At 40.5% G+C, this 27,216-nt stretch overlaps 1 protein-coding gene across 1 annotated transcript; it reads right to left on the reverse strand.

Moving 5' to 3' along the window:
* Positions 1-310: 310 nt before the first annotated feature.
* On the reverse strand, positions 311-20,721 carry mmel1 (membrane metallo-endopeptidase-like 1). The gene is made up of 24 exons (XM_066670525.1): positions 20,582-20,721; positions 18,023-18,190; positions 17,883-17,912; positions 16,279-16,341; positions 15,662-15,823; positions 15,465-15,545; positions 14,158-14,253; positions 13,455-13,573; positions 13,106-13,171; positions 12,875-13,009; positions 11,924-12,013; positions 11,690-11,826; positions 11,248-11,341; positions 10,317-10,445; positions 9,887-9,985; positions 9,327-9,410; positions 8,402-8,505; positions 8,212-8,270; positions 6,880-6,999; positions 6,492-6,625; positions 6,295-6,360; positions 6,079-6,174; positions 5,396-5,472; positions 311-4,533 (listed from the first exon to the last, which is right to left on the reverse strand). The coding sequence occupies exons 2-24, from the start codon at positions 18,177-18,179 to the stop codon at positions 4,434-4,436; spliced, it is 2,298 nt and encodes a 765-aa protein (XP_066526622.1). The 5' UTR covers positions 18,180-18,190; positions 20,582-20,721; the 3' UTR covers positions 311-4,433.
* Positions 20,722-27,216: the final 6,495 nt, after the last annotated feature.

A 27,216-nucleotide genomic window follows, 5' to 3' on the forward strand; every position in this document is an offset into this window, starting at 1 on the left:
CTCCTCACAGACAGTCACCCGGAGCGGGAATCGAACCCACAACTGGAGCTGTATGACTGCAACACTACCTGCTGCGCCACCGTGCTGGCCAACTGGCAAACATCTATAATTTATATATATTTCATATCAAATATGCCTGATTTTAAGTGGAACTGGTGAAATGTGAAATACACTTTTCAAAGAATAAAAAACAATGTATATGCATTGTATGTTGTAGTTAGGTGTCTCCTTTATAATCTTTATTATGAGGAATATACACATCTTAAAATAACAATATAATAATTAAAGTTTTGTCTCCGCATATATGTATCATACACATTCAGCCTGAAAGTGACAAATGTATATAATCTCTCATAGGAATCTTTTGAAGATCTTCAGAATAGCTTTTACAACTATGTATACATGTATTCCACAGCAATCTCTGCACACTGTTGACAAAATATATATACAAAAGTATTCACATAGCAGCATTTGTAAACCGGGACTGTTGACTACAGTTAACCTACTGATTAATCACTGTCTTAATTCTTAAATTCTTGGCATTTCAAAATGGCTTTTAATGCACTTGGTAGGTACGCATGACCGAACATGCATGTATTACTTGGCAAAACATATTATTTAGCTCAAATCTTCAGTACTGAAGTAGTTTTATCTTAGAATACACAGAAAACACTGAAAATCCACAAAATCCTACGTAACAGTACATTCACAAGGCGTAAAACTTGACATTTACGCATACAATCATATCATATATTCATATATAACTGTATCATTTTATATATATCACAGCAAAGGTGACTCTTCACAAGGTACAAAACAGCTTTTAAACCTGCTTTCCTAAGCCTTTACTTGTAAAGCTGTGGTTGCAATCCTTGGCATCAAAATGTTCGAGAATACACAATGTACCTCACACCTCAATCTCTTTTGTAAGAATCAGAAATGTGCATTCATAAGTATACTTCATACTCTGTAACATTACTGTTAATGTCTTTTTACGTCATAAATGTTATCATACATGGCAATAAATACATTTACACAGGTTAAAATATATTTCAGCTCATTAAAGGAGTAATATTTACACGTAATAGAACGCCATCTGTTTCCATGACCAAGTCTTTCTGGCTGTCTACGAAACAACGAGTCCGTCACATTGATGCGAAGCACAATAGCACCCCCTTTTGGAGCAATACTTAAACATGAGTGAGAATGTGAGAAATGCCACCTCTTGAGGTGCAATTCCTAACCATGTGTGAGTGAGTTACAAGCCAGTTCCATAAGGTGCTTCGCATTTGAAAAGTGCAAATACATTCTTCTGATTCCTCATCGTATATTTATACACCAGTAATCCAAGAAACATTATTACTTGCCATTCCCAACGTAACATTGAATGTACTAGTCAAGCTACGGAACGCCTCCTGTCGCCTCAACTTCAAGTACTACTCAGCCACTTTGGTGCATGTTATAAATGTAGCCTTGTCTGCTATGGTTTAAAGGGGACATGTTATAAAACATTTACCCATGTATGCTATTAACCCACAATCGAATTGTCCTCATTTTGTGCTGCTTCTTTAGTAGAATGTAGAAATTTTAAAATTGTCCTGCATCATTGTATGAGTTTCTCCAATCACAGCATACGACCCTCATTATTAAGAGAGAGTGCAAAGAGGTTAAACAGGATTAAATAGGATTACTTTATATATGCAGAAAAAAGTGAAAACGGCTAAAATCCAGAGTGTCTTCTCCTTCTCTCCTCATTCCTGGGTCCTTCTCATTTACAGAGCTGTTTAGACAGGGCAGAGAACATTGCTGTGGTGTTTGATGCTTGTGGCATTTTGACCAAAGCATGTCACCAAGATTTTATTAAGACCCCAGAACTGTGTTCACTTGTGGAAAAAGTTGTATAACGTGTCCCCTTTATAAGTAAATTTGAAGTGTTCACAGCTCGAAAGAAACACCAAGCTCTTCTCCTCAACTCGTTAGAACCCAGCTTTAGAACCCCCTGTACAAGAAATCCCCTACAAACAGTACTCGCCATTATGGTTCTGCACAGATTGGCTGGCAATTTAGCTTCAAAGGCAGATATGAATATTCCATTAATCAGAGTCTCTGTGATGAGAGATAACAGTCGTAATCAATATCCAAGGCAACTAGATATATTTGTCATTTCTGCTTATTGACTGGACATTCAGAATCCATCTCGGTTCCTCCGCTGCTGTTCAAAAGCTAGTTTGATCTTTCCTGCCCCCCCCAACACACACACCCCAAATATACACACACACACAAACACACACTTCCCTCTGTCCTTCCTGCTTAGTTCTGCTGTCATTAACAGTTAATCAAGGTAGAAAATAAGAGTGAAACAGGGGCCAGGTCTGAATACTTCCCCTAATAAGAAGCCTATCTCTGTAGCAGGTTGGTCTCAGAGATGAGAGTGGGCTGTCACCTCAGCCGCCACGCTCCAGCTCACATCCCCCCCACAACCGATCAATTTAAGAGATCTGGAGCAGCCACTCTACCTGCCCCTGCTCCCCTCACCCCTTAAGCCAGATAAGTCTGCAAGTAAAAGTATTTTTCTTTTTTGTGATGAAACCATGCACATGTTTCCAAAGATAGCAGCTATGTCCTGCCTCAGTGATGAATTACACCGCATTAAAATTCAAGTGACAAAAACTTTTATGGATGGCCTAGTGAGTGTGGGTCCTTACGGCGGAGTGGTCTACTCTGAATAAGTGATTATACCGTCGTTTGATTTTCAGCCGGCTTTGAGAAAATGAATGGTTTGCAATGGCTCTTCAGAATAGCTTTTTAATATTAATTCAGACTTGTGTCCAAAGTTCACACGCAACAGTAGCAACAGCTAAATATCCCGTATATAAATGTATGCGCAGCCACATTTAGTCACATCCTAGTGGTCTTCCTCTGGTACCGTATATCATTACAGAGACTAATCAAGACATAAATACATTACACTAAAACACCAAGTTACCACATACATGTAAATAGGATTCTTTAATAGTGGTGGAAAGGTTCGGATATCTAATCATCAGTGATGCATGTATTTTGCCCCTTGATAAAATGAATAAGAAATCAATAAATAAATACGAATAAATATAAGGGAATAATACGCCCTGGATGATCTGCCATTCTGTGTTAGAAATGGAATTTGGAAAGCTGGATTTAGCTTAATGGCTCTTGATTTTCTGGTTCAGCCACGGATTTTCCTGTTGGTGCATCATTCATACATACAAGACCCATTTTCAAGAAGCTTTCTGCCTGTTTCTCTCTTAGGAGGACATTGTGCAACAGCCAGCAATAGCTTGTGTTAAGGGTGAACACCATGACAAAGTGCCACGGAGGGAAATGCTGGAACTGAGGTGTTTAAGGTGTCCCTAACAGGATTGTATCTCAGTCTGGTGTCGCACTGGCCGGACTGCTAAACCTTTACAGTGGTTAATTGGCAAACAGCTTAGTAAAGAATGTCTGTACTGAAGGTGCATCCTGCTATTATCCTCGTGACATCTTAACCAAACCCCACTAACACGACCGAGACATTTCCTCTGCTCACCAGCAGCATGTGGTGATTGTTTTCCCATGCGTGTGTAAAATGTGAAGATTAAAGCATCATGAATTTAACAGTCTTGTAGTCTTCAGGTACGAGGTAAAACAGCCTAAACTGATAGGTCACGTTTTGCTACGCCCTGCTCTGTAAGTGACTTATTTATTTGTTTATAATCTTTTATTTTATCTTACGATAAAAGACACTAGTACGCCCCTTTTTTTCGTTATTGAAACGAAACATGCCTTTTATAAACATTGTCTGTGCCAAATGAGACACAGTACATTCACGGGGTTTCAGTCCTAACCAAATCAAATGTGTGGGCTTCAAAGCCTCCTGCTTTTGGCTGGCTGGAGGATCTCTTGAAAGGGATGACATTTTTTGAAGGGCTTGCCACAATTACATCCAACCATAGGCAAGTATCTATTTACATAATCTTTCAAAAAATAAACACATGGCTTAAAATATTATGAAATGCACTCATATTGTAAGTAATATTATGTATGTATGAGCTTCTGAATTTGAAATGAATACACGGTGATAAAGTCACCAACACGTATTTTCCAACAGTCAGAGATCGTTGTTGAGTAATAACACTTAATGTGTGTATCACGTTCACACCCTCATCTCACTGAGCACTGCACTTATACGTGTTGGAAGTTCTATTAAAAACCTTCTGACTGTGAATGTGTGTGTGTTTGTGTATGTATGCACACATGCCTAGGTGCCAATGAAAAAACCTCCTGTGTCTTTCGAGTGACATAACGTTAAGGCAGCTCATCACCAGTCATATACACTGCAAGGGTCAGGAATTCCCCAGCTGCTGACTTTCCTGCCCGGGTGGAGAACGTGCACCGTACACTTAGTAAGAAACACACTACCACACCCTGCATTTCTCCTCAGGGTTCATGGGAGTTCCTCTTTCGCACTTGAAGGCCTCAGAAAAGGCTTCAAAGTTCTGCAAAGATCCCAGCACCCTGGTGATGAGACAGTGACAGATGAGTCATAATTTGAAACGATTAGTTCATTTACCCTGAAAATGCCCCTGGTTACTATAATAAATAATTAATAATGAAATATATACATCAGTCTGCCAAGATATTCAAATGACTTCCTTGTTTCTTCATTTGCATAATTTGTCCTTTTCACTCTGTATTTCAGTGACCAGGACCTCCACAGAGCAGGTTTTATTTGGGTGGTAAAACATACCACTGCCTGCAGTGACTCATGCAGCAGATGAGCTGCTCACTCTGACTTTACAGCTACAAAGTGGGCCAAGAAGTTAGATGTGTCTATAGACAATGAGTGGACAATGAGTGAGCTAAAAACTTTAGCTTCACTGCTGAGTCTGATCCACTTGTACCAGAGCAACACACACTAACACACCACCACCAAGTCAGTGTCACTCCGGCACTGAGAATCGTCCACCACACCAATTATACCTGCTTTGTAGTGGTCTTGTGGGGGTCCTGAACATTGAATGACAGAGTGAGAAGGGACCAACAAAGCTTGCAGAACAATAATGAGTGTGTAGTACAAAATGTGCCTTTATGGAGCTGATCAAATGAACAGTGTGTGTAGAAACAAGGAGGACATGTTTTTAATGGCCTTTTGGAATAAATGTTTTAGACCCATGCACGTTACTCTAATTCTATCCACTCTGACTAATAAAGTTCAAGCATCAAGAAGAAGAAATGAATATACAGAACTCAGGGAGAAGATGACACAAGATTTGAAGTAAAAAAGGTATTTACAGTAGATTTGAAATCATTGGATATTTAAAAAAATATTACATTAAAGTGATTCCAAAATTGGCAAGTGTGGGGGGGAGGAATGTACCTGTATTCCAGAGGACTGTGGGGGTCCGTTTTAATGGACTGGATTGCATATTCAGGACGACAGGCACCACACCATACCTAGGGAAGGCAATCCACTTCATGACTTTGATCATTTTCATTCGTTTGAAACCAAAAACAATTTTCTGACACATTTTCCATATTTGACTGATATCTAACGATGTTTAATCACTTGGTGTTCGAAAAGAATATAAAGCTATAGAGAGGGTACAGTTTGTTAAAGACTGGGGTGCTTGAAAGATGCTGCACTAACAAAACCCCAAGGTCTTCACCAAACAGGAAAACTCAAATGGAATTCTAAAAAAAATTGTAGAAAAAATAAAATGCCTCTTCATTTGGGGCAAGAACGGTACAAAAAACTGTAACGTCCAGCAACTGGGCTATCACAGAGCACTGCTCCCAAGAGCTGGACTTTATTACCTGTCATTTGAAAGCTGAAGCATCACCCAGGCCATTTGGACAGATTCTGCGATTCAATCAGCAGTTTCATGTCTAAACTGCCTCAGAGATATTAAAGTGCATGTAGCAATTTACTTTCAGAAGGTGGGACATTTCCTTTCCAAGCAAGTCAATTTAATTTGATGGGATCTTAACAAGACTGGTCTGAAACTCAGCCTGCACGCCCGCTAAGGGGAATAAACAGAGCAATGATTTCCTGTCATTCACCTGGGCAAAGTTGAGGAAGAAGAGTTGCTTATGATCCAAGTCCAAACCAGGAAGATGAGGCTCCTCTCCTTCCCTGTCCACCCACTTCATGTACGCCTGATGCCCCACACACAAAAGCAAAGTGACAAAGAGAGACAACTTCTTCAGCAAAAGATCAGCTTAAGAATGAACCTACAAGGTTATATAAAAACGCATAAAAAGTAGTCGGAAACCCACTTTATACGCCTGCCTCACGCCTCCGTTATCAGCAATGTTCTCCCCCAGAGTTGTAATGCCACTGACCTGTGCCAGAGAGGATCAATAGACTCATTTTCCTTTTTAGACTTAAAGACAAATGTACATTCATGGGTCCCCTTTGAGCCATTTTGAATATATTCCAATAATTAGTTAATCTCTTGAATACTGATAATTACATTTTGACCTCCCGCCAGTTTCCAGCTGAACTTGCCGTACTGTTGCATCACACATTTGGACTGGTCCTCGAAATGTTCTGTAGAATAGTTGCTCCACCAGTTGTTCATGTTCCCATCTTGGTCAAAGTTACGTCCTGGAAGGAATAAAGGTGGCGCTTCAGAGTGCGAGGTTAGCTAAGGAACAGTGGCGTGGCAAATATTAGCCCTGCTCATATTTCTTGTCAGCTCCAGAAGAACGCACAGTTAATCTGTGATATTTAAAATCGTGTGCTTAGCATCAGCTGCAATCTATCACACACAAATTAGACAGTCATCTAATCAGAACTGTTTATTCGGCCAAAGCATGCTGAAATTGCTGTTATTAATCAGAGTGAGGTATCTGTCTCACCGTGGTCATCAAAGCCATGGGTAATTTCATGTCCTATCACCATCCCGATGCCTCCAAAATTTAGTGCTTGCAGCTGCTTCTCGCTGAAGAAAGGAGGCTGTAGAATTCCAGCAGGAAAAACTGAGAGAGAAAGAGAGAGAGAGAGAGAGAGAGAGAGAGAATGTAGTAAGTTGTGTCCTCATTTATGGTTTAAATATTCATTTTATTAATAAGGGATGGGAGTGAAATCCTGAAGTTCTGACTAGCTGTAGGTGATGATACATGGGTATGTCATAGCTAGCACATACACTCATTTTGTGTTTGTTCAAGTGTCCAAGCAGGTCAAACTGGGCAAGTAATAGCAAGTCTCTGGTCATATTCTGTCCTATTTATATCCTGCTCAATCAACATGCACATAATGCACATATTCTGATGATTATTCATATTACAACCAGTGAAGTCTGAGTTATTTGTTTCTATGAATAAATCATATGTAACAACAGCCTTTGTATGAAGTATTAAACCTCTTGTAATGTCTTTCTTTGGTAGGAGTGCACTGGCTTTGCCCAGGGTCCTCTCCCTGGCTAGCTGTTTCACCTTTAAATAAGCTACCCTTCTGTGGGGCTCTTTGGTTTCACTGGCGACTGTGTTCATCAGGAAACTACAAGCACACGTTGCATTCACAGAAGCCGCTGCAAAGAGCTAGGATTTTCTCCATTTCCCCCCATTGCATCAAAAACCCTGGTTACAGCTGCCTCTCTGTCTCCAGAATAGCAATTCAGCTTGAAGTGTTTCCCAGAATGTCCAGGAACATTAAAATGTGCAATCTAAGAGTAATTATGTGGAAATTACTCCAGCTGAAAATCTGCATAATCACCCGGCTTTTGCAATCTATGTATTAACCCAGCGTGAATAGCATGCTTTCTGTGCCTTCAGCGCATCTCTTTTAGCAGCAGCTTTGTGTGCACTCGAGCCTGAAACTAGCTTTATATTATCTATGAAAAAAAAGCCTTACAGGCAGTACGGACATTATTTCCAATGAGCTGAAAAGGCAGTTAGACCTATGCTTAGGCAGCAGTGTGACCGGAAACTATGTCTCCCTCTGGTTCTGTGTTTGGGCAGACTTTAGTACTTCGGCATTTCTTCTTCAACGGTGGTCCCACTGGGTGTTTTACAGCTGATTGGAAATCATAAGCTTAGTTCAAGTCTTCGTATAAGGTGCAATTTTCAAAACCATGCAGGTAAAGTCATAAACTGCATTTCATTTTTGGCTAAATAGATGTTCTTAATGCCCCCAAGAAAACTGCTGATTTCAATGAACTCTCTTCAAGGAACTGACTGTCACAAACGTACCGATCTGGTTTCTGTTGTGAGAGTAGAATGCATTGACCACAGCTGCACCAATGATCCACCTGACAAAACATTGACAGCGTGAGAGCACAGAAGGTCAGTGTTTAGACAGTGTCTGAAAAGGACATGAAGTGCCTGTCTGAGTCGTAAGATTTATTAGTTTAAATTTTGTTTTGTTTTGAGAGTAACGCACAAGTCAGGGTCCACAGGTTCCCTAAGCTTCTTGTGTCCTTTCCGTGCAGTCGCTTGAAGATTCTCCAGAATATTCTCAAAGTAGTTCTTCTCACTGAAATTTAGCTGTGGGTGAAAAGAGCGTGGTATTTAAAACATTTTTCTCACTCAGAATGAATGAGATTAACATTTTAATTAAAAATAACTTCCACAGTCTTTCCACTATTTTACCTTGCTATTTTAGCAATATAAAGTGGGAGCACTGTTAGTGAAAATCATGACATCTGTGATTCGGTCGTTGGCAGGAGACAGCAAGCCAAGTCACAAAGATATTTAGTAACAACAGGACTTCTAGTTTAATAATGCTTCAATACAACATTCCTACATGTTCCGTTTATTAGAGAACAGTCATTTGCAACAACAGATTATGACTGTCTTATTTATTTATCTCTGCCCACACAAATAGTTCCACAACTCAACTGAGGTTTGTGTAGAACGTCTGTTTACAGGAAACGCAGAAGCATTTACCTGCACACTAGTGTGCTACTTTGTGTATGTCTACATTAGCCCAGGCTAGCCAGTTTGTATAATGCACAATTATCAGTAGAACTATATAAACCCGACTGAAGCCCAAGATCTGGATAAGCGGTTACAGATAATGAATGAATCCCAAGATCACTGATGCTGCTGATCACTGAACTCTTAAAACTCCCACTCGTATGCTATTGCTAACATATATTAGACCCCTCCTGTAAAGGGGATTAATACATGTAAAGTTAGAAGTCCCAGAGGAGTGATTCTCTAAATCAGCACTCATGTAATATATCTGGTCCAACTTGATGAATTGTTCAAAACATACAAAAAATTCTTTCCTTTAAACAGTGCATATACGAGTCGTATTACTACATAAATCAGAGCAGGGACTAGAAATCAATAACAGTGCTCACATGGATGTACTCTTGATCCAGTTTCTGATTGTCTTCTTCTAGAATATAATCTGGATAGCCGATCTGTTCTGAAATAGACATGGCCTGAAACATCCAAAAGCCCAGTAATCAACTTAGGATTTAAATATTCAAATTTATCACAACTCACATCTAATTAGTGGATTGACATCACATCTAGTGTATTGACACAACTGCAGTCAAACTACCCAAATCCCCCAAACACTGTTTCAGTGCCCCATTAATTCAGGTCACTTCCAAGCAGTGATTCTTTAGAAATTCAATGCTAAATCAAGGTTAGATCTGTATAATACTTGAAGGGTTGAGTATTATACAGTCATTTTGTACAAAGCAGGTAAACAGCTTGTGATTACTCTTGAAATAGACATGAAAACATAATGCTACTGCTTTATTTCTGTGCTGAATCTTGTGATCTTCATGGTACAGTCCTGTCTTGCACCCTTTGATTCTCGGTAGGTTGCCGACCCACCGTGACACTGATAATTGTGACATGGTTACAGTAGATCAATACATTTAAAAATAAATTAATGTTTTGACATTACCTTCTCTCTGGCTTTCTCTTTGGACTGATCATCCATCCAGTTCAGCTCTTCCAGTGTTTCCACAAAAGCCTCTTGAATCTTTCTGATCAGTTCCCCAACCTGGACCATTTTTGTTTTAAGCAGGTAACAAACATCCAAACACACATGCACTGGCAAACACAACTGTTAGACAATACTGTACAAGTAAGTTAATATAATGATAATATAATATATAATCAGTATTTTGTATTTTATAGTTCATCCAAAGACCCTTTCCAAAGTTCATTACACTTCCTTAAGAAAATCTAACAAACACAAAAACCAAGACCAACATTTAACAGCCTCAGTGACGGCTGACGTTGTAAACCATAAAGACAATGTAAACACTAGAGTAAAATATCGTGTTGTACGGTGCAGTGTTCAGACGTTGTAGGCCGGCGTTAGGACTCACCATATGTTTGCTGTCTCCAGCAAAGGTCTCCCGCACATACAGAGCTCCGACTGCATTCTCCATATTGCTTTGGACGTATCGAACACAGTCCCTCCAGCGCGCTTCCTCTACTGTGGTGCCATGTAAAGCCTGAGCAAATGAATGCGCATGAAGATGCCGAATTATATTATACATGCACAAAGCAGCAAGGTGTTGTGTACAAATGTATATAAAGCTTCTCATTGTTTTTTATAAAGCCTATGTTTAATGTTCTTTCCTACTCTTGATTTAATTAGGGTTCCTCAAGGGTTCTTGATTAAAGACAGTGGTTCTTTTATACCAAGAGTTCAATATAGACCCATTTGAATGATAAAATGTTTCTGTGAATGGTGAACTTGTTCTTCAGATTAAATGGGGAATGGGTTGTATATGTCTTTATACAGCAACAAAAAATGGTTTGTCTGTTGATTACAAGCTGGACACTGTTACAATTCGGTGTATAGAACCAAATACAGGGTGAATCAATAGTCGCAGAACACCCTTTTATTTCTTTGATATGTTACATGACCTATTGGAAAAACTTGCCCTTGCAACCTCTGACTCACCCTGTACAACACCATCAACCATCAATCTCACAAACCATTCCACCATAAAAAGAATCATTAAAGCAATCAAATGGTTCTCTATAAAACGAATGGTTCTAAATATAACCACTGTCTTTAATCACAAACTCTCACAGAGGCATCTTTTATTAAGCATATACCTTACCATTAATCACCTGTTTCCTAATGGTTTTTCAGCTTTATGTTCTTCAAAATGTCACCCCTAGTATGAAGTATAATGATCCACTACAATATTACTGATCCATCATCACATTATGAACTCTATGAACCCACCACAGCTGTGAGAATCATTTGAAAAGTGATTTTTTTGGGGTATGAGCGTGACTGACCTTTCGGTAGTGGGCTCGCACGTCTTTGAAGCGACGGCTCAGGCTGCTGACCCTTTCCATCACAAGCATCCACACCAGGTAATTCTGCACAGTCCTGCAAGGACACAAATGACATTACAGTGAGTAACAAGTTTGTCGGTATATATGACACACTCTGTTTTATAAAAGTGGCCCTTTGCGTTCTGGTATAAACTGTTTGTAAAATTATTGCATCTGTCTGTAAACATCAGGCATCTACAGGTAAAAAAAAAAATAGCTGGTTTGTTTACAGCAACACATTCGTTTTAGGGTAAATTAATGTACATTCTCCCTAATAATTAAAAGCAATTAATACATACTATATTCATTTTTGAGCAGCCCTTCACAGCTGTCCGACTTATTCACAGTGAGGTATTAACTATAAAACCCAACGTCTAGTTTTGTTGTGTGCTCTGTGTCTGACCTGTGGTCATATCTAGGCAGAATGTGGTTGAGCTTTTCGAGGTATGGCGAGCAGTAGACCACAATGGGCTCCTCTGGGTGCACTGCTATGGAAACACTGCTCATGATGCCATGGATGTACTGGGTCCAGTTAAAACCCTGCAACACCAGCCACAACAGAGAGCCATGCTGTGATACACCCAGTGACGCTTCTTCTGGAATTTCTGTTCCTGGAGTTACAACTCTTTACACTCACATCAAGAGCGAAGGTATCCTGCACCTCTTGCAGAGTCATCTTATTGTAGAGCACAGTGATATCATTACGTTCCTCAGCTGGAGATGTGGCCTATGATTAAAAAGCAGATTAAAAAACAAAGTCCATAAATATAAACCACCAGACTGGGTGAGTGTGTGGTGCCTTGTGATGGACTGATGCCCTGTCCAGAGTGTGTTCCTGCCTCGCACTCAGTGATTAAAGGTGGGCTGACCGTGATTAGGATTGAAGCAGGTGTTGTGCACTTTATTTTAGTGCAAAAATCAATAAAATACTTAATATGGCCATGACTAACCCAAACCTTTACATACATCCACATCACACCTAGGAAAACATCACTACACTGCTGTAGGTTTGTCATTTTTAAGTCTGCTTTTGACTATGGCATTTAAAAGCTGTTTTATATCATGGCTTCCAAATGAGGTAGGGTGAGCTGCACTGTTATAAATAATGTTTACAGAGTGCACACCACTACTACTTTAAAATGTAATTACAGCATCATTCATTCATTCATTCATTTCAATTCAGGGTCGCAGTGGGTCCAGAGACTACCCAGAATCTTTGGGCACAAGGCGTGAACACACCCTGAAGGGGGCGCCAGTCCTTCACAGGGCGCACATACATTCACTCACACCTGCGCACACTTTTGAGTCGCCAGTCCCCCTACCAACGTGTGTTTTTGAACTGTGGGAGGAAACCCACGCTGACACAGAGAGAACTCCTCACAGACAGTCACCCGGAGTGGGAACCCACAGATCGCGACACTATCTGCTCCGCCACCGTGCCGTCTTCAATAATTAATTAATTAATTAATCAGTCCTGCACTGATTATTTTATAGATTGATTTCGTTGCTAAATTCAGAGCTGATTAAAGTTGCTCTTCTATCTGTGCAACAGTCTACAGGCCCAGGTTTCAGATGCCAGGCTACTCACATTGGCGATCTCTTTCTCCAGCTCCATCACTTGCATCATTTCCTCCCACACACGCTCATCATCCTGGGTCAGGTTCCTGTCCTCCCGCGCTATTTTTGCCATGGAAACCATGAACTGCAGGTAGGCCTCACGCACCTACCCGAATAGAGAAACACAGGCAGATTGTCGATACCTGTAATTATAACGTGGGCAGCAACTGAGTGGGCAACTCACGAAGAAAAGAGAGTGCACCTTTTTGTAGTTGCCATCATTGAGGTAATAATCTCTTGAGGGCATTCCTAGGGAAGGCTGGTCAATCTTTAAAAACACAAGCAAGACACTATGAGCTATTTGACATACCTTCAAACTTTGTAAACACACTGATAAAGAATCAGTGCCAGTTTACAGTGATTTTTCGTGAGTGATATCAGACACATGGCAGAGCTGGGCAGAAGAGGCAAGTCAAGGTGAAAGAGGAAATGTAAAGTTAAATGTAGTTAGTTTTAGTTCGTTATTCAATGCTAAAGGAAAATGGTGGCTATATAAAGCTTCAAAGAAGTAAACAGAACCTATTAAAATATTCGGAATCAAGTTTCTGTACATGAATGATGTGACGGCTTGAATCTCGGTCGTCAGGCCACACAAACATTTCTAGCAAAACCTTCTTGTTGTACTGAGCATTTAAGGTGGCAAGGGTATCCTCCAGGTTCCATGTCTCTTCTGTGAAGACAAATAGATTAAAAAAAAGACACATCAGCATCAAATACACTTTCATTTTTATTCAAACAAACAATCCACATCAATGCTTTTACACGAGGAAAAGTCAGACCCATAGTGCCCACCCTTAGCTTTACTTAGTGCTTCACTGAGATTAGCGCTCCAACAATTAACTGTCCCTTTCCCTAAGAAGCTGTCGCAAATCTGTCAAACGGTGCTCCTTGTGTGAGTCTGCCCACAGACACACATTTATATGATGATTTAATTGGAGCTTTCTCCCACTATTAAATTTAATTACAGCATTCTCACTTGTACGGGTTTGTAAGGGGGCAATAATAGAAGCCTTACTTTCAGCTACTTTGGAAGGAAACACTCCACTTCTAAACCCGTACAACTCTTCCAGCCCTTCCAAACAGTGGCTTTGTGGTAGTGCTTTAGGTGTGAAGCCTCTGCCATCTCAATCAGTCTGGACCTTATCATCTCTGAGACAGCAGCTTCAGTGCCATTGTATTTATCTCATTTAGAAAAGACACAGACATTGCTGTCTTCTATTGTAGTGAATCAAGGCTGCCTGGTATCTTCAGTACCTGCTGTGCTGTTCCAGTCCTCCGAGGCTACAGGCCAGTCACCAATACTGTCAATGAGCTTGAGGAGGGGCTTGGAGTCACGCTGTTCAATCACACCTGCATGGAGCAGTACAGGTGACAGTTTATTTGGTTCATAACATGCTTTAAATCTATGAGACTGGGCCTTCTTCCGTGTTGTTTTCTCAGGGTAAGCATTATTTCTAATCATTGTTGAATATACTTTACAGACTGGAGGTCAGAAAACTTCCTGTGTTTAGATTGGTCGAAAATTCCATTAGCTTCCGGTTAGTTGAGAAATTTGTATTTTGTGTTATAAGTTTTTAAAATACACCACACGTATCAAAACATTTTGATATAAAACAAAAATGTGCGTGTGATGCCAGAGATAAATTCAGACCTCAGAACCTCTCGTTACCATGAGATCAACAATGCTAAAAATAGCTGACATTCATCATGTTTATGGGGAAACAAGCTTCAAATATATAAATATGCTATATATACAGTACTGTGAAGAAGCCTTAAGCACCTAGATAATTAAATATATTTAAACTAATGCCTTCTCAGTAAGCATTGTGCTTGTACAAAACACAATACAGGGCGGGCCGTTTATATGGATACACCTTAATAAAATGGGAATGGTTGGTGATATTAACTTCCTGTTTGTGGCACATTAGTATATGGGAGGAGGGAAACTTTTCAAGATGGGCGGTGACCATGGCGGCCATTTTGAAGTCGGCCATTTTGGATCTAACTTTTGTTTTTTCAATGGGAAGAGGGTCATGTGACACATCAAACTTATGTTGGTTTTAAACTTATAACTTGGTTTTAACGTAACTTTATTCGTTCACGAGTTATTTACAAGCTTCTGACCACTTATAAAATGTGTTCTAAATGCTGCCCATTGTGTTGGATTGTCAATGCAACCCTCTTCTCCCACTCTTCACACACTGATAGCAACACTGCAGGAAAATGCTAGCACAGGCTTCCAGTATCCGTAGATTCAAACCATTATTTTTCTTGTAAAATTCCCAATAAGTTTGATGTGTCGGATGACCCTCTTCCCATTGAAAAAACAAAAGTTGGATCCAAAATAGCCGACTTCAAAATGGCCACCACGATCACCACCCATCTTGAAAAGTTTCCCCCCTCCCATACACTAATGTGCCACAAACAGGAAACTAATATCACCAACCATTCCCATTCCCAAGGTGTATCCATATAAATGGCCCACCCTGTGTGTGTGTATATATGATAACTCTCCTTTTTACCCTTCCATCTTCCAAAAATATAAGCAATCAGACACTCACTCTCATTCATACATGATCTGTAGAGCATCTTGGCTTTCTTAAAAGCCTGCCGGTCACATTCATTCTCTGTCTCCAGAATTCCTGTGGACCATTGCAAAAAACAAGATGACATGCAGCAGAACATTACATCCAGCCCACATAGTTTTAGCCTCTCAATCAGATAGAAGAGGTCAAATGGTGGACATTGCCAAACTGACCCTTTAGCACAATCTCCAGCTCATCCCTCAGGATGTTGAAGACACTGTGGAGCGAGCTGGTCTCTGGAATTACGTTCCGCTCCAGCCATCCCCCACAGGCGTACTGGTAAAAGTTCTGGCACGGGTCAACACTGGGGTCCATGTTCTGGAGTAGCCTAGCCGCTGTAAGGACAGCAGTACAGTAAGGATTCACGACATCTATATAATATTTTAATATATATTATATATTATAATCATTGTAGAACTAAAAAAATCCTCCCAGATGATCAGTGGACCTGATGAAATGGTAAATGAATGTACAATAACATTTATGTTATTTTATTTTAACGTCATAGCTGATTGGTGAATGTTAACTACATCAGTCTTTAGGGCCCAGTGCATAAGATTTTATAAATATGATGCTTGGCTGAATCATCACCAAAATAATTTTGAAGAACAGAGAAATGAGGCTCTATTTTATAAACATAATGTGTTTTAAAGTTTTGGAAAAATACTCAGCTTTAATAAAAGTAAGGTATGGATATAATAATTTATAAGCTACACAGCCTTAAAACCATCCACATGACGAATGACCAAGCCTTTTGATTTTAGTATTAAATATTTTGAAAAAAATATACCTGCCGTGACACAATCTGGGGTTGTGCACACACTGCTGTCCGAGGTGATGTGATAGTGTAGCCCTGTAAAAAAACAACATAAAGGAAGCCCGTAACTCAGTGATGAATGTGCATTGTGATTTAGCACCAAAAATCCGACACAGCATCTGAAATTCAGCCCAAATAAAAAATGACAAAAAACAAGCTAGCGCATGCGGATGGTCTTCAACAACGTGCTTTCATTTCAGACGGTGGGGAAATTGCTTTAGTGGAGCTGGAAATGTCCTGGAAAAAAACAATGCAGGCAGAAACAAGCGATACCCTTCTAGGATGTGACATTATTAATATATGGTGGTAGATCACAATCACTTCAGACTGCTTCTGTCACAGACACGGATTCTACATTGTTCATTCAGAACCGTCTCTGTCAGCTACGACACTGCTGCTGTCTGAAACTTCTGATAACACAGGAGCAGATGGGGACAGGAATGGTGACTGATTAAAAGGAGGGAAGGTGAAGAAGTAAAGTATATAGCGCAGTCATATTTATTTACTTTACAACACACATCTTATTACAAAACCTTACCAACTTTAACGAACAAACAGTTTAACCCCTCGAGTTAAATTCCTCACCCTCATGATCACAGAAATTGCAGATTCATACATCGTCATTATCTTTTCCACTTATTGATTTCAGGGTCACGGTGAGATTCATACATATTGATTTCATATGATTTATAACAAAGCTATCAAATTTACTAAGAAAAATACACGTAAATCTTCATAAATATTGACTAATGTAATTTCCTTTATAGCAATCAACCTCAGCCAAAATGCACACTGCAGCTGCAGACCAGCAGGAGCAGGTACTGAGTAATTGGAGCACATTTCTATATACAAGGCTCTTTCATTTTGTGTATATTCATAGATATCTTACTTAAACCACATGCTTCAGGTCATGGCACAGAATTTCAAAATGGGGCTGAGGTCAGGACTTTGGGCTGGCATTAAAAAAAAGAGCTCCTTCTGTTCAAGTTGCTGCTATTGATTGGTTTACTTGTGTGTTTTGAGTAAACTGATGATGCTGACTATCACCCATGTTTCTCTAATGACTCTAGAGGGTCTTTGAAATCTCAAAAACCTGTGAGGCACTCACAATTGAATTGAATTGAATTTAACTCTTACCCATCAAGAGATTATTGTTCTAGTTATTACCATCAATTTTATATGAATCACCTTGATTGTTGGTATTGATTTTTTGATAGTAATTCATGTGTTGGCTGGTGTCTTTGATGTTATTATGCCTTTTAATATAACAGTCATTAATGCATAAATAGGTTTTATTCCCAATATTTTACCAAATCATGTGACTGTACTTTGAGAAGCCACTGTGATGGCAGCACCTCTTTTCCAGCACCTCATGGAAATGGCGTTTTCACAAAAACACTCACTTAACGATGTCGAAAAACGGTACCATAAGGGGCGCTGTTTCTCACATACCCATTCATATTTACATACTGCTCAACAAGTGAGTGCTATTGTGTCAATGACATTCTGTGTTCTTGTTACTATTAATTACACACAACAAATGTCTGAGAATCAGAATCAAGCCACTTTTACTGTACCTTTGGTCGGTCCATTTCTGTACGAGTATTCTGAAAATGAGTGGAAAATAATGTTAAAAAGAAAAGCAGTTCTTACAAGTTCCATAAAATTTACAAACACTAACAGGACGGTGTATGTTCACAGACATGCATCTCCTTACCCTTTAGGGCAGAAGTGTAGAGCACTATCAGTCCTGCCAAAGCACAGCTCATCAGCAGTAAAATAATGGACAAACCAATCTCCACAACAGTCCAGTGGTGTTTTTTGGGTTTAGTTGTCTTCTCCATTATGTCCATTTGGCTCTCAGATTTTCCCATTCTGTGCTGATCTGAAATGAAACAAAATTGCAGACAGTGGTACTTCATGTGATAAGAGAGTAACACCATTCAAGTGTGAACTAATTCCTCAGCTACTAACAAACGAAGTAGCTCTTATATAGACAAGACGCGGAAGAGAATTTTGACCATTGCAGCGTTCCACCTGTGTGTGTATCAAAAACGGTCAGAATTCATTTTATATTTGGCTATGCTCCAATAAATTTTTATCCTACGGAATTACACAGACGGATTTGTTTTGATATTTTCCAGACATATGTAAATGTACTGTGTATTTTGACTCACCCAGAAACACTCATTTTAACTTCAGTTGTAGGCTGAATATATTTAAATGCAACACAATGCATTTTGTAAATGTTAACAAAGTTTACATACTGCACCTAATCCTTTGATTTCACTTTCCAAGATAAAGTCAGGTTTACTGACAGATAAAATGAGCACATTCTGGGAACAGTACGATGTGGGCAGCAGTGGCCTAATGGGTCAGAGAAGAAAGTTCGGATAACGTTCTTATCCCTCAACATCCATGGCCGAGGTGCCATTGAGCAAACCAGTTAACTTCCAACTGCCCCCTGGGTGCTGGGGGTTGAATAAAGTATAGTGTCTTTTTCTTCTTCTCCTTCTTCTTTGATTTATGAAAAGTGCACTTAAGTAAGATAAGGCACAGAATCTGAGAACAAACCAAACATCAACATGCCACTGTTACAGCATTATGGAGTGTTTAAGCTCCTCCAGCTATATGCCTATGTTCATCTTATGATTAAGCTGCTGCAGAACAATACATTTAATCTTCTAGAGTTTCTGACATAACTGAACTGCTCTGCATTTGTTCCATTGTTGGATAATGTTTAATACTTTGGTGCTTTCCGCCGCAGTCGAGCACAAACCTCAGCCTCCACAGCGCAAATCTTTAGAGGCACACGTTTCTCAAAAGACTTCAAAACTGCTTGTAAAGTCTGAGGGCTGGAAAATTTGAGGAAAATAATTAAAATCCTTTATGAGAATTATTGAATCATTTAAACTTTTTTTCCGTGTCGATCCTTTCAGTGCATTACACAGACTGTTTAATTACATCATTTCAAAAGCTGAAGATATAACTGTCTATCCATATTAGCAGGTCCCTTCATTTGGTACAGGCGTTCTGATCCAGCCTCATCTCCACGCCTGCAGCTTGGGTGCACACATTTGAAGCCATAGGGGGAAAAAGGGAATAATCTCTCTGTTTTAAGCTGTTTCCTGCTCTCACTGAAACACTACAAAATATTGTCTTGGGTTACAGCTTGCAATGGAATGTATGTAAATATACTTTTACATGTAGAATATACTGTTTTTTCATAGTAAAATGAGATTTTACGTTTCAAAATCGTAGTGATTTGTAAGCTTAATCTTAATTCTAACACACGGTTTCATACAAAGCTATCCAGCAATCCATCAACTTGTGGAATGGGGGCTTTGTGGCATTGGGTGATAACGCAGACAGAGTGTGCCACTGGCTGCCAGTAACCCATACTGATGAATACTCATGGGCACGCTTATCCCAAAAGTGTGACTGATATATGTTTGCATATGTGTGTGGACTACTGCTAGAAAATACCAAAACTGGCCAATAGATGAGAACAGTGACAGGCTCATTCAGTCAGACTCTGTCAAATGTGTTTTCTTTTCTGATTAATATCCTTTATTTAAACCAAGATTATGTTAATTCCAAAAATTAAAAAGATTTATCTGCAAGATTTTAAGACTTAAAAAATCAGGCATGAGTGTATAACTCACTGAATATTGCTAATAAATATACTCTCTCTCTCACACACACACACACACATTTATGTACGTTTGTGTGTGCATGTGTGTGTTTTTATTAATAATTCTAAATACCCCCAGAATGCTCAGTAAATTGTAAGAAATTATTAGAAATCAGAAATTAGAAATAATGAATAATTATGATCTAAATTTTCTAAGAGTAAATAGAGTGCAGCATCATCACTTGTTCATCTATTTGTTCATACAGAACATGTTAAGGAGCCTCACATTTCTCTGAAGAAAAATGTATCTTTCAATTTATTCTCCAAAATAAACTCTTCTTTGTGATTTCATTGAAACCAGAGAGTGATGGATATCTCTCCAAATAGAGAGACATTTTTAAAATTCTCATAAAACTGCAGTGTGACCTAAGAACGGAAGCTGTACAAAAGGCATGTGTTCATTCTGCTTCACATTAACTTTCTGTTTCATAATTAATTAATGTTAAATTAATCATTTTTTAAATTTGTAGTTCCAAATGGACTGTATCTCAGAGACACATTTTCTATCACCAAGTGTACAACTTACACTCAGTTCAACACAAGATGTCCATGTATTAGAAAGCGTATATATTGCCAGCTTACCTTTTTCCAGTGGTGGACCCGTGCCTTGGAGGCCCTCTCTAGACGCCTTTCAATTTCTCCAACACCCCTTCTAGGCTCTCGCCCGGAGCTGGTGTGTGCAGAAATGAAGCAGCGTGCAGACGGCTGGATGCCAGAGGGACTGTCTGTTCTGATATGCCTCTGAGGGAGGGAGTAAAGTGAGGAAACATGGTATGATGGAGGGAGGGTGGGAGGGAGGGGATATGAGAGAGAGAGAGAGAGAGAGAGAGAGAGAGAGAGAGAGAGAGAGAGAGGGAGAGGGAGAGGGAGAGAGAGAGAGAGAGAGAGAGAGAGGGAGGTGCATGAGAGGATTGTGATGTCTCAATAGGATGGTGATAGCAATAATAAAATGTCATTAGAGCCTCCTCTAACCTTTTGGAGCTGGCTCTGTTAACCCTTTCAGACACATGTGATAGGATACATGTGCATTTTTACAATGCGCAAAAAAATGTGCATATTCAAGTTTGTTCTTTGTTGAGGATTAACTTTTTCATCACTTTGACAATCAACAGAACATGCAGCTTGACTGCAGTATGACATTCAGAGTCAGAAAACAAATCTGAGAACAATTAACAGCAAGTTGAGCATTGTGGCAAGTGTGTGAGATATCAGACATGAAATTTCATTCATTCATTATCTTTAACTGCTTCTCCAGTTCAGGACCGTGAGAGGAAACCGGAGCACCCGGAGGAAACCCACGCAGACACAGGGAGAACACACCACACTCCTCACAGACAGTCACCCGGAGGAAACCCACGCAGACACAGGGAGAACACACCACACTCCTCACAGACAGTGACCTGGAGGAAACCCACGCAGACACAGGGAGAACACACCACACTCCTCACAGACAGTCACCCAGAGGAAACTAACACAGACACAGGGAGAACACACCACACTCCTCACAGACAGTCACCCGGTGGAAACCCACGCAGACACAGGGAGAACACACCACACTCCTCACAGACAGTCACCCGGAGGAAACCCACGCAGACACAGGGAGAACACACCACACTCCTCACAGACAGTCACCCGGTGGAAACTCACGCAGACACAGGGAGAACACACCACACTCCTCACAGACAGTGACCTGGAGGAAACCCATGCAGACGCAGGGAGAACACACCACACTCCTCCCAGACAGTCACCCGGAGGAAACTAACACAGACACAGGGAGAACACACCACACTCCTCACAGTCACCCGGAGGAAACCCACGCAGACACAGGGAGAACACACCACTCTCCTCACAGACAGTCACTTGGAGGAAACCCACACAGACACAGGGAGAACACACCACACTCCTCACAGACAGTCACCCGGAGGAAACCCACGCAGACACAGGGAGAACACACCACACTCCTCACAGACAGTGACCTGGAGGAAACCCACGCAGACACAGGGAGAACACACCACACTCCTCACAGACAGTCACCCAGAGGAAACTAACACAGACACAGGGAGAACACACCACACTCCTCACAGACAGTCACCCGGTGGAAACCCACGCAGACACAGGGAGAACACACCACACTCCTCACAGACAGTCACCCGGAGGAAACCCACGCAGACACAGGGAGAACACACCACACTCCTCACAGACAGTCACCCGGTGGAAACTCACGCAGACACAGGGAGAACACACCACACTCCTCACAGACAGTGACCTGGAGGAAACCCATGCAGACGCAGGGAGAACACACCACACTCCTCCCAGACAGTCACCCGGAGGAAACTAACACAGACACAGGGAGAACACACCACACTCCTCACAGTCACCCGGAGGAAACCCACGCAGACACAGGGAGAACACACCACTCTCCTCACAGACAGTCACTTGGAGGAAACCCACACAGACACAGGGAGAACACACCACACTCCTCCCAGACAGTCACCCGGAGGAAACTAACACAGACACAGGGAGAACACACCACACTCCTCACAGTCACCCGGAGGAAACCCACGCAGACACAGGGAGAACACACCACTCTCCTCACAGACAGTCACTTGGAGGAAACCCACACAGACACAGGGAGAACACACCACACTCTTCACAGACAGTCACCCGGTGGAAACACACGCAGACACAGGGAGAACACACCACACTCCTCACAGACAGTCACCCGGAGCAGGACTTGAACCCACAACCTCCAGGTCCCTGGAGCTGTGTGACTGCAACACTACCTGCTGCGCCGCCGACATGAAATTTGCACAGTGATAAGTGTCTTTTGCAAGTACATTCCAGAACAACATGTTCTGGCTGATCTCAGAATAAATGTGTACATTAGATTTTACCCATAACTGTCACTAAGTTTTTTTCTTTTAATTCACTCCTCACATTACAGCTACACGGGTTCATTAACTCTGGGAGAGAAAGATGAGTGTGTTAAGCTTATGACTTTATTCACCTCTCTGCAACTGCAAAGCAATGGGAGTCGAAGCAGTGGGGGGAAACAGGAGGTTAATATCTGCTGCCCTCATAAACCCAGCTAAGAGGGCCCAGGTGGAGGGATGATCACACTGCTGCTGTGGGATTGGCAGGAACTTGGCCTTGGCTTTGCGGGGATGTGAACCCTACTCCCGCTGTTGTCAGATTGAAATGGCATAGTGCCAAGGCTCATTACCAGCCTGATTAACCACTGTAATTAACAGATATTAGGGAGAGAGCGAGCCGTTGGTACTGCCTGCTGATCAGCCCCCATGCAGAACTGCCGTTTCACAGCCCAGCTGTCCATATCACTTAGTCCATCATAATACACACCGGTAGGGATAAATGCTACAGGCTAAAATAAGAATGGAACAATTGGGAACACGGGTCAAAGACTGCTAATTGTGGTAAGCCATTAAAAATCCATTTCAGCGGCTAATCTCTGTGAAAGCCTAGACACATGTAATAATAAAGGTGTAAGTTTAAATATGTTTCCCAGCATAGAAATTGAATATTTATATACATAGAATTTACCACAGACATTATTAGTATTTCTGTCCATGAAAAATATTTACTGTGTATTAGTACATAGTGTAGAAATGGGCAGCATTTGGCAACATCAGATATTTTATTTCTGTTCAATCAGTTTGTAAATAATTTTCGTACTTGTAGATTAGCATGCTAGCTATCTCTTCCAGTGGGTTTCCTCCGGGTGACTGTCTGTGAGGAGTGTGGTGTGTTCTCTGTGTGTCTGTGTTGGTTTCCTCCCACAGTCCAAAAACACACGTTGGTAGGTGGATTGGCGACTCAAAAGTATCCAAAGGTGTGTGTGTGTGTCTGTATTCCTGCCTTGCGCCCAATGATTCCAGGTAGGCACCGTGACCCTGAACTGGATAAGCGCTTACAGATAATGAATGAATGAATGAATAAAATATAAATGAACCTTATATCCAAGTTATTTTAAAAAATAATGAATTCCCCTCATATTCAGATTTTGTATTCCATTTTAACTGTGAGGTCAGTGGAAATATTTAACAAGAAGCTGGCAAGTAAGTAGTTAAAATTTAATTACATTTTATTTGTTTAATGCTTTTTACTACTGCAAAACTTAAGCTTAATGAGTGCTGTTTTGTGTGTTTGAATATATTTTCCTGTGTTCAGTGCACTAATGTTAGTTAAAGACCTTTTCCCTTTTTACCTGCTTTTACCTGCACTGGCATTGTTTTGAAATTAAGTCAGAAAATATTAATTAATAGAAATGTTAATGATTTATTTATAAATTGAGTTTCAGAGGTTTAAACTGGAATTCAGTTTCTAAGTCATTCAACATATATGTTTTGAATGTACATGCGTGGTTATATACATGAACTTACATCACCAAACAAAACTCTTGTGAGTATATTTTGACGTTTTCTAATTCCTAAAATAAATCAATAAACATGGTCTATGTGACCTGGCCCTAAACCAATACTATGTTATTTGCATTTTGGTTTATCATATAACAGCATAGATATTTCAGGACATAAAAAAAGAAGACTGCAGCCTTCTCTGCAAGCGTGTGTCCATTTTATGTACTAGCACAGGGAGAACAAATTCAGTCATTAGAGATTTATTTGCTGCACTGTCTTTGCGCTTATTCAGGTCTCAAGTATACACTTCACATCTTAATGATGAAGGGCTTAGAAAAACAGGCTTTGAAAGCTTTTTAATTAGGGTATTAAGGTGGAATTTATGTCATTAAAGGGCCAGTTAGTGGTTTTTGCTAAAAGCCCATATTATGATTTTGACAAGCTGAAATGTTCTGAGAAGAGCCACTTGTTTGAAGGCACTGATTATATCAAAAAATTGAACTTGTGGATTTTTTTCTCACTGTGCTTTATATAACATACATATCACATTCCAATAATAAATAACAGTGCTTAAAGTTTCACTAAATTTTTTAAGCCTTCTCACACCAACAACTGTCTGTCAGCCATTTTATGAAGCTGAAAATTAGTTTATATTTCACTGTATAAATATACTCCTATTTAAATTCATATGTAAAATATTTAATGTTTTTCTGTCGGTTTCAAAAGGTTAATGGAAAGAGAAATATAACATTGTTTATAGACGCCTGAATTCACACTTAAAAAATGTGAGGAGTGATGCTACAGAAGAATTACTTTGGTTGCTTAAAGAGCCTTTAATGGCTGTGTATTTTGTTTAATCGTCTGGTTGTTTGTTTACATTCCTGTATATATGATGCGAGAAGGGGCAACGTTCCTAAAGCTTTAAGAAACACCACATAATGTATGAGCTAATTTTGTTTATACAATTCACAAATCAAGTACCATTAAACAGTCTGTATTTGAAAAGCATGTAGTCTGATTATTTGGCTAGTCGGTCTCATTAGGATAAATCAGTATCTCTCGTTATGTAATAGCTAGTGAAGGTACTGGCCTTAGACTGAAGGAAGCGCACGTTGTAGCCGTCTGTCTTGTGTGAAAGCGCTAGCCGTCTCCACAGGGGAGATGTCACAACGTAAGCTCTTGGCAGATTCATGGGCCTTGGTTTGTTGTTCGACCTCTCTTCACACATTTGGCCTGACACTGATTAACCAGTATGTGCTCCCTCAATAAGATTGACTCCATGGTTTCAACTCATCAGGCATGGAACACAGGCTGGTGATGAGGAGACTGTTCCCGTTAGCTCTGACTTACTTGGTCTGCCGACTGGTCATTTTTCTATTAATGTGTCACACCCAAGTCCTATATTTCCAGAAAAGTTGGGAAACTCAAAAACAAGAATCTGGATTTTGTTAATTCTCTCGAAGCTTTATTTAACTGATGAAAGCAAAAAGAAATAATCTCCATTGTGTCCACTGACACACACACAGCTTGACTGTATTTTATAAAAATAAACGTATTTATAATTTGACACCAGGCGGCATGGTGGTGCAGCAGGTAGTGTCGCAGTCACACAGCTCCAGGGACCTGGAGGTTGTTGGTTCGATTCCTGCTCCGGGTGACTGTCTGTGAGGAGTGTGGTGTGTTCTCCCTGTGTCTGCATGGGTTAACTCCGGGTGACTGTCTGTGAGGAGTGTGGTGTGTTCTCCCTGTGTCTGCGTGGGTTTCCTCCGGGTGACTGTCTGTGAGGAGTGTGGTGTGTTCTCTCTCTGTCCGCGTGGGTTTCCTCCGGGTGGCTGTCTGTGAGTAGTGTGGTGTGTTCTCCCTGTGTCTGTGTGGGTTTCCTCAGGGTGACTGTCTGTGAGTAGTGTGGTGTGTTCTCCCTGTGTCTGTGTGGGTTTCCTCCGGGTGACTGTCTGTGAGGAGTGTGGTGTGTTCTCCCTGTGTCTGTGTGGGTTTCCTCAGGGTGACTGTCTGTGAGTAGTGTGGTGTGTTCTCCCTGTGTCTGTGTGGGTTTCCTCCGGGTGACTGTCTGTGAGGAGTGTGGTGTGTTTTCCCTGTGTCTGCGTGGGTTTCCTCCAGGTGACTGTCTGTGAGGAGTGTGGTGTGTTCTCCCTGTGTCTGCGTGGGTTTCCTCTGGGTGCTCCGGTTTCCTCCCACAGTCCAAAAACACACGTTGGTAGGTGGATTGGCGACTCAAAAGTGTCAGAGAACTTGGCAGTGTTTCTGAATAGAATTGATGTATGGATTTCTCTTTGGTTACAACTGTATTTCTTAATGCAGTGGTGAATCAAATCACAGAGTGGAAAAAAAATGAATATAATTTGGAAGGTGTTCCTTTTATAACCAGCCATGACATCTTTACCTTTTAAAATTGTACCCTCTTACAGTGGAATGTTTCAAAACTGTTTAATATTTTCAGTCTAATTTTTCTTCTTTCCTAATTAATAGTGTAATATATTACAATTTTAAACCTTATAAACTACACTCAGTGAGCTCTAACCAGGTAAAGTACAGCGGCCTCCATAGAGTGGGGTTAGCTTCTTGTTTTGTGTAGTTTATTTTAGTAGAGTCCCCAATATAAAAATCAAAAGAAGTCTTGACTCCTTATATAAATTACATTTTTTTAATTGTATTAATCCCTAGTTTAGCAAAATATCTTTAATTTCACCTGTTTCACCTGTGTTATAATGTAATATAACTGTGTGAGTGAATGTGTGAGTGTGTGTCGCCCTGCGAAGGACTGGTGTCCCCTTCAGGGTGTGTTCCTGCCTTGCGCCTGGACCTACCGCGACTCTGAACCGG

Source organism: Hoplias malabaricus, chromosome 5 (genome assembly GCF_029633855.1).
Source record: "Hoplias malabaricus isolate fHopMal1 chromosome 5, fHopMal1.hap1, whole genome shotgun sequence".
NCBI classification, from domain to species: domain Eukaryota; kingdom Metazoa; phylum Chordata; class Actinopteri; order Characiformes; family Erythrinidae; genus Hoplias; species Hoplias malabaricus.

Coding starts and splice junctions, on each gene's coding strand:
- mmel1 (XM_066670525.1), bottom strand. CDS start 18,179: ATGGGAAAATCTGAGAGCCAAATGGACATAATGGAGAAGACAACTAAA. Junction 16,342..17,882: donor CAGAAATGGACCGACCAAAG/GTACAGTAAAAG, acceptor GTTTTTTTACAG/GGCTACACTATCACATCACC. Junction 6,175..6,294: donor GCGTGAGGCAGGCGTATAAA/GTGGGTTTCCGA, acceptor GTGGGGCATCAG/GCGTACATGAAGTGGGTGGA.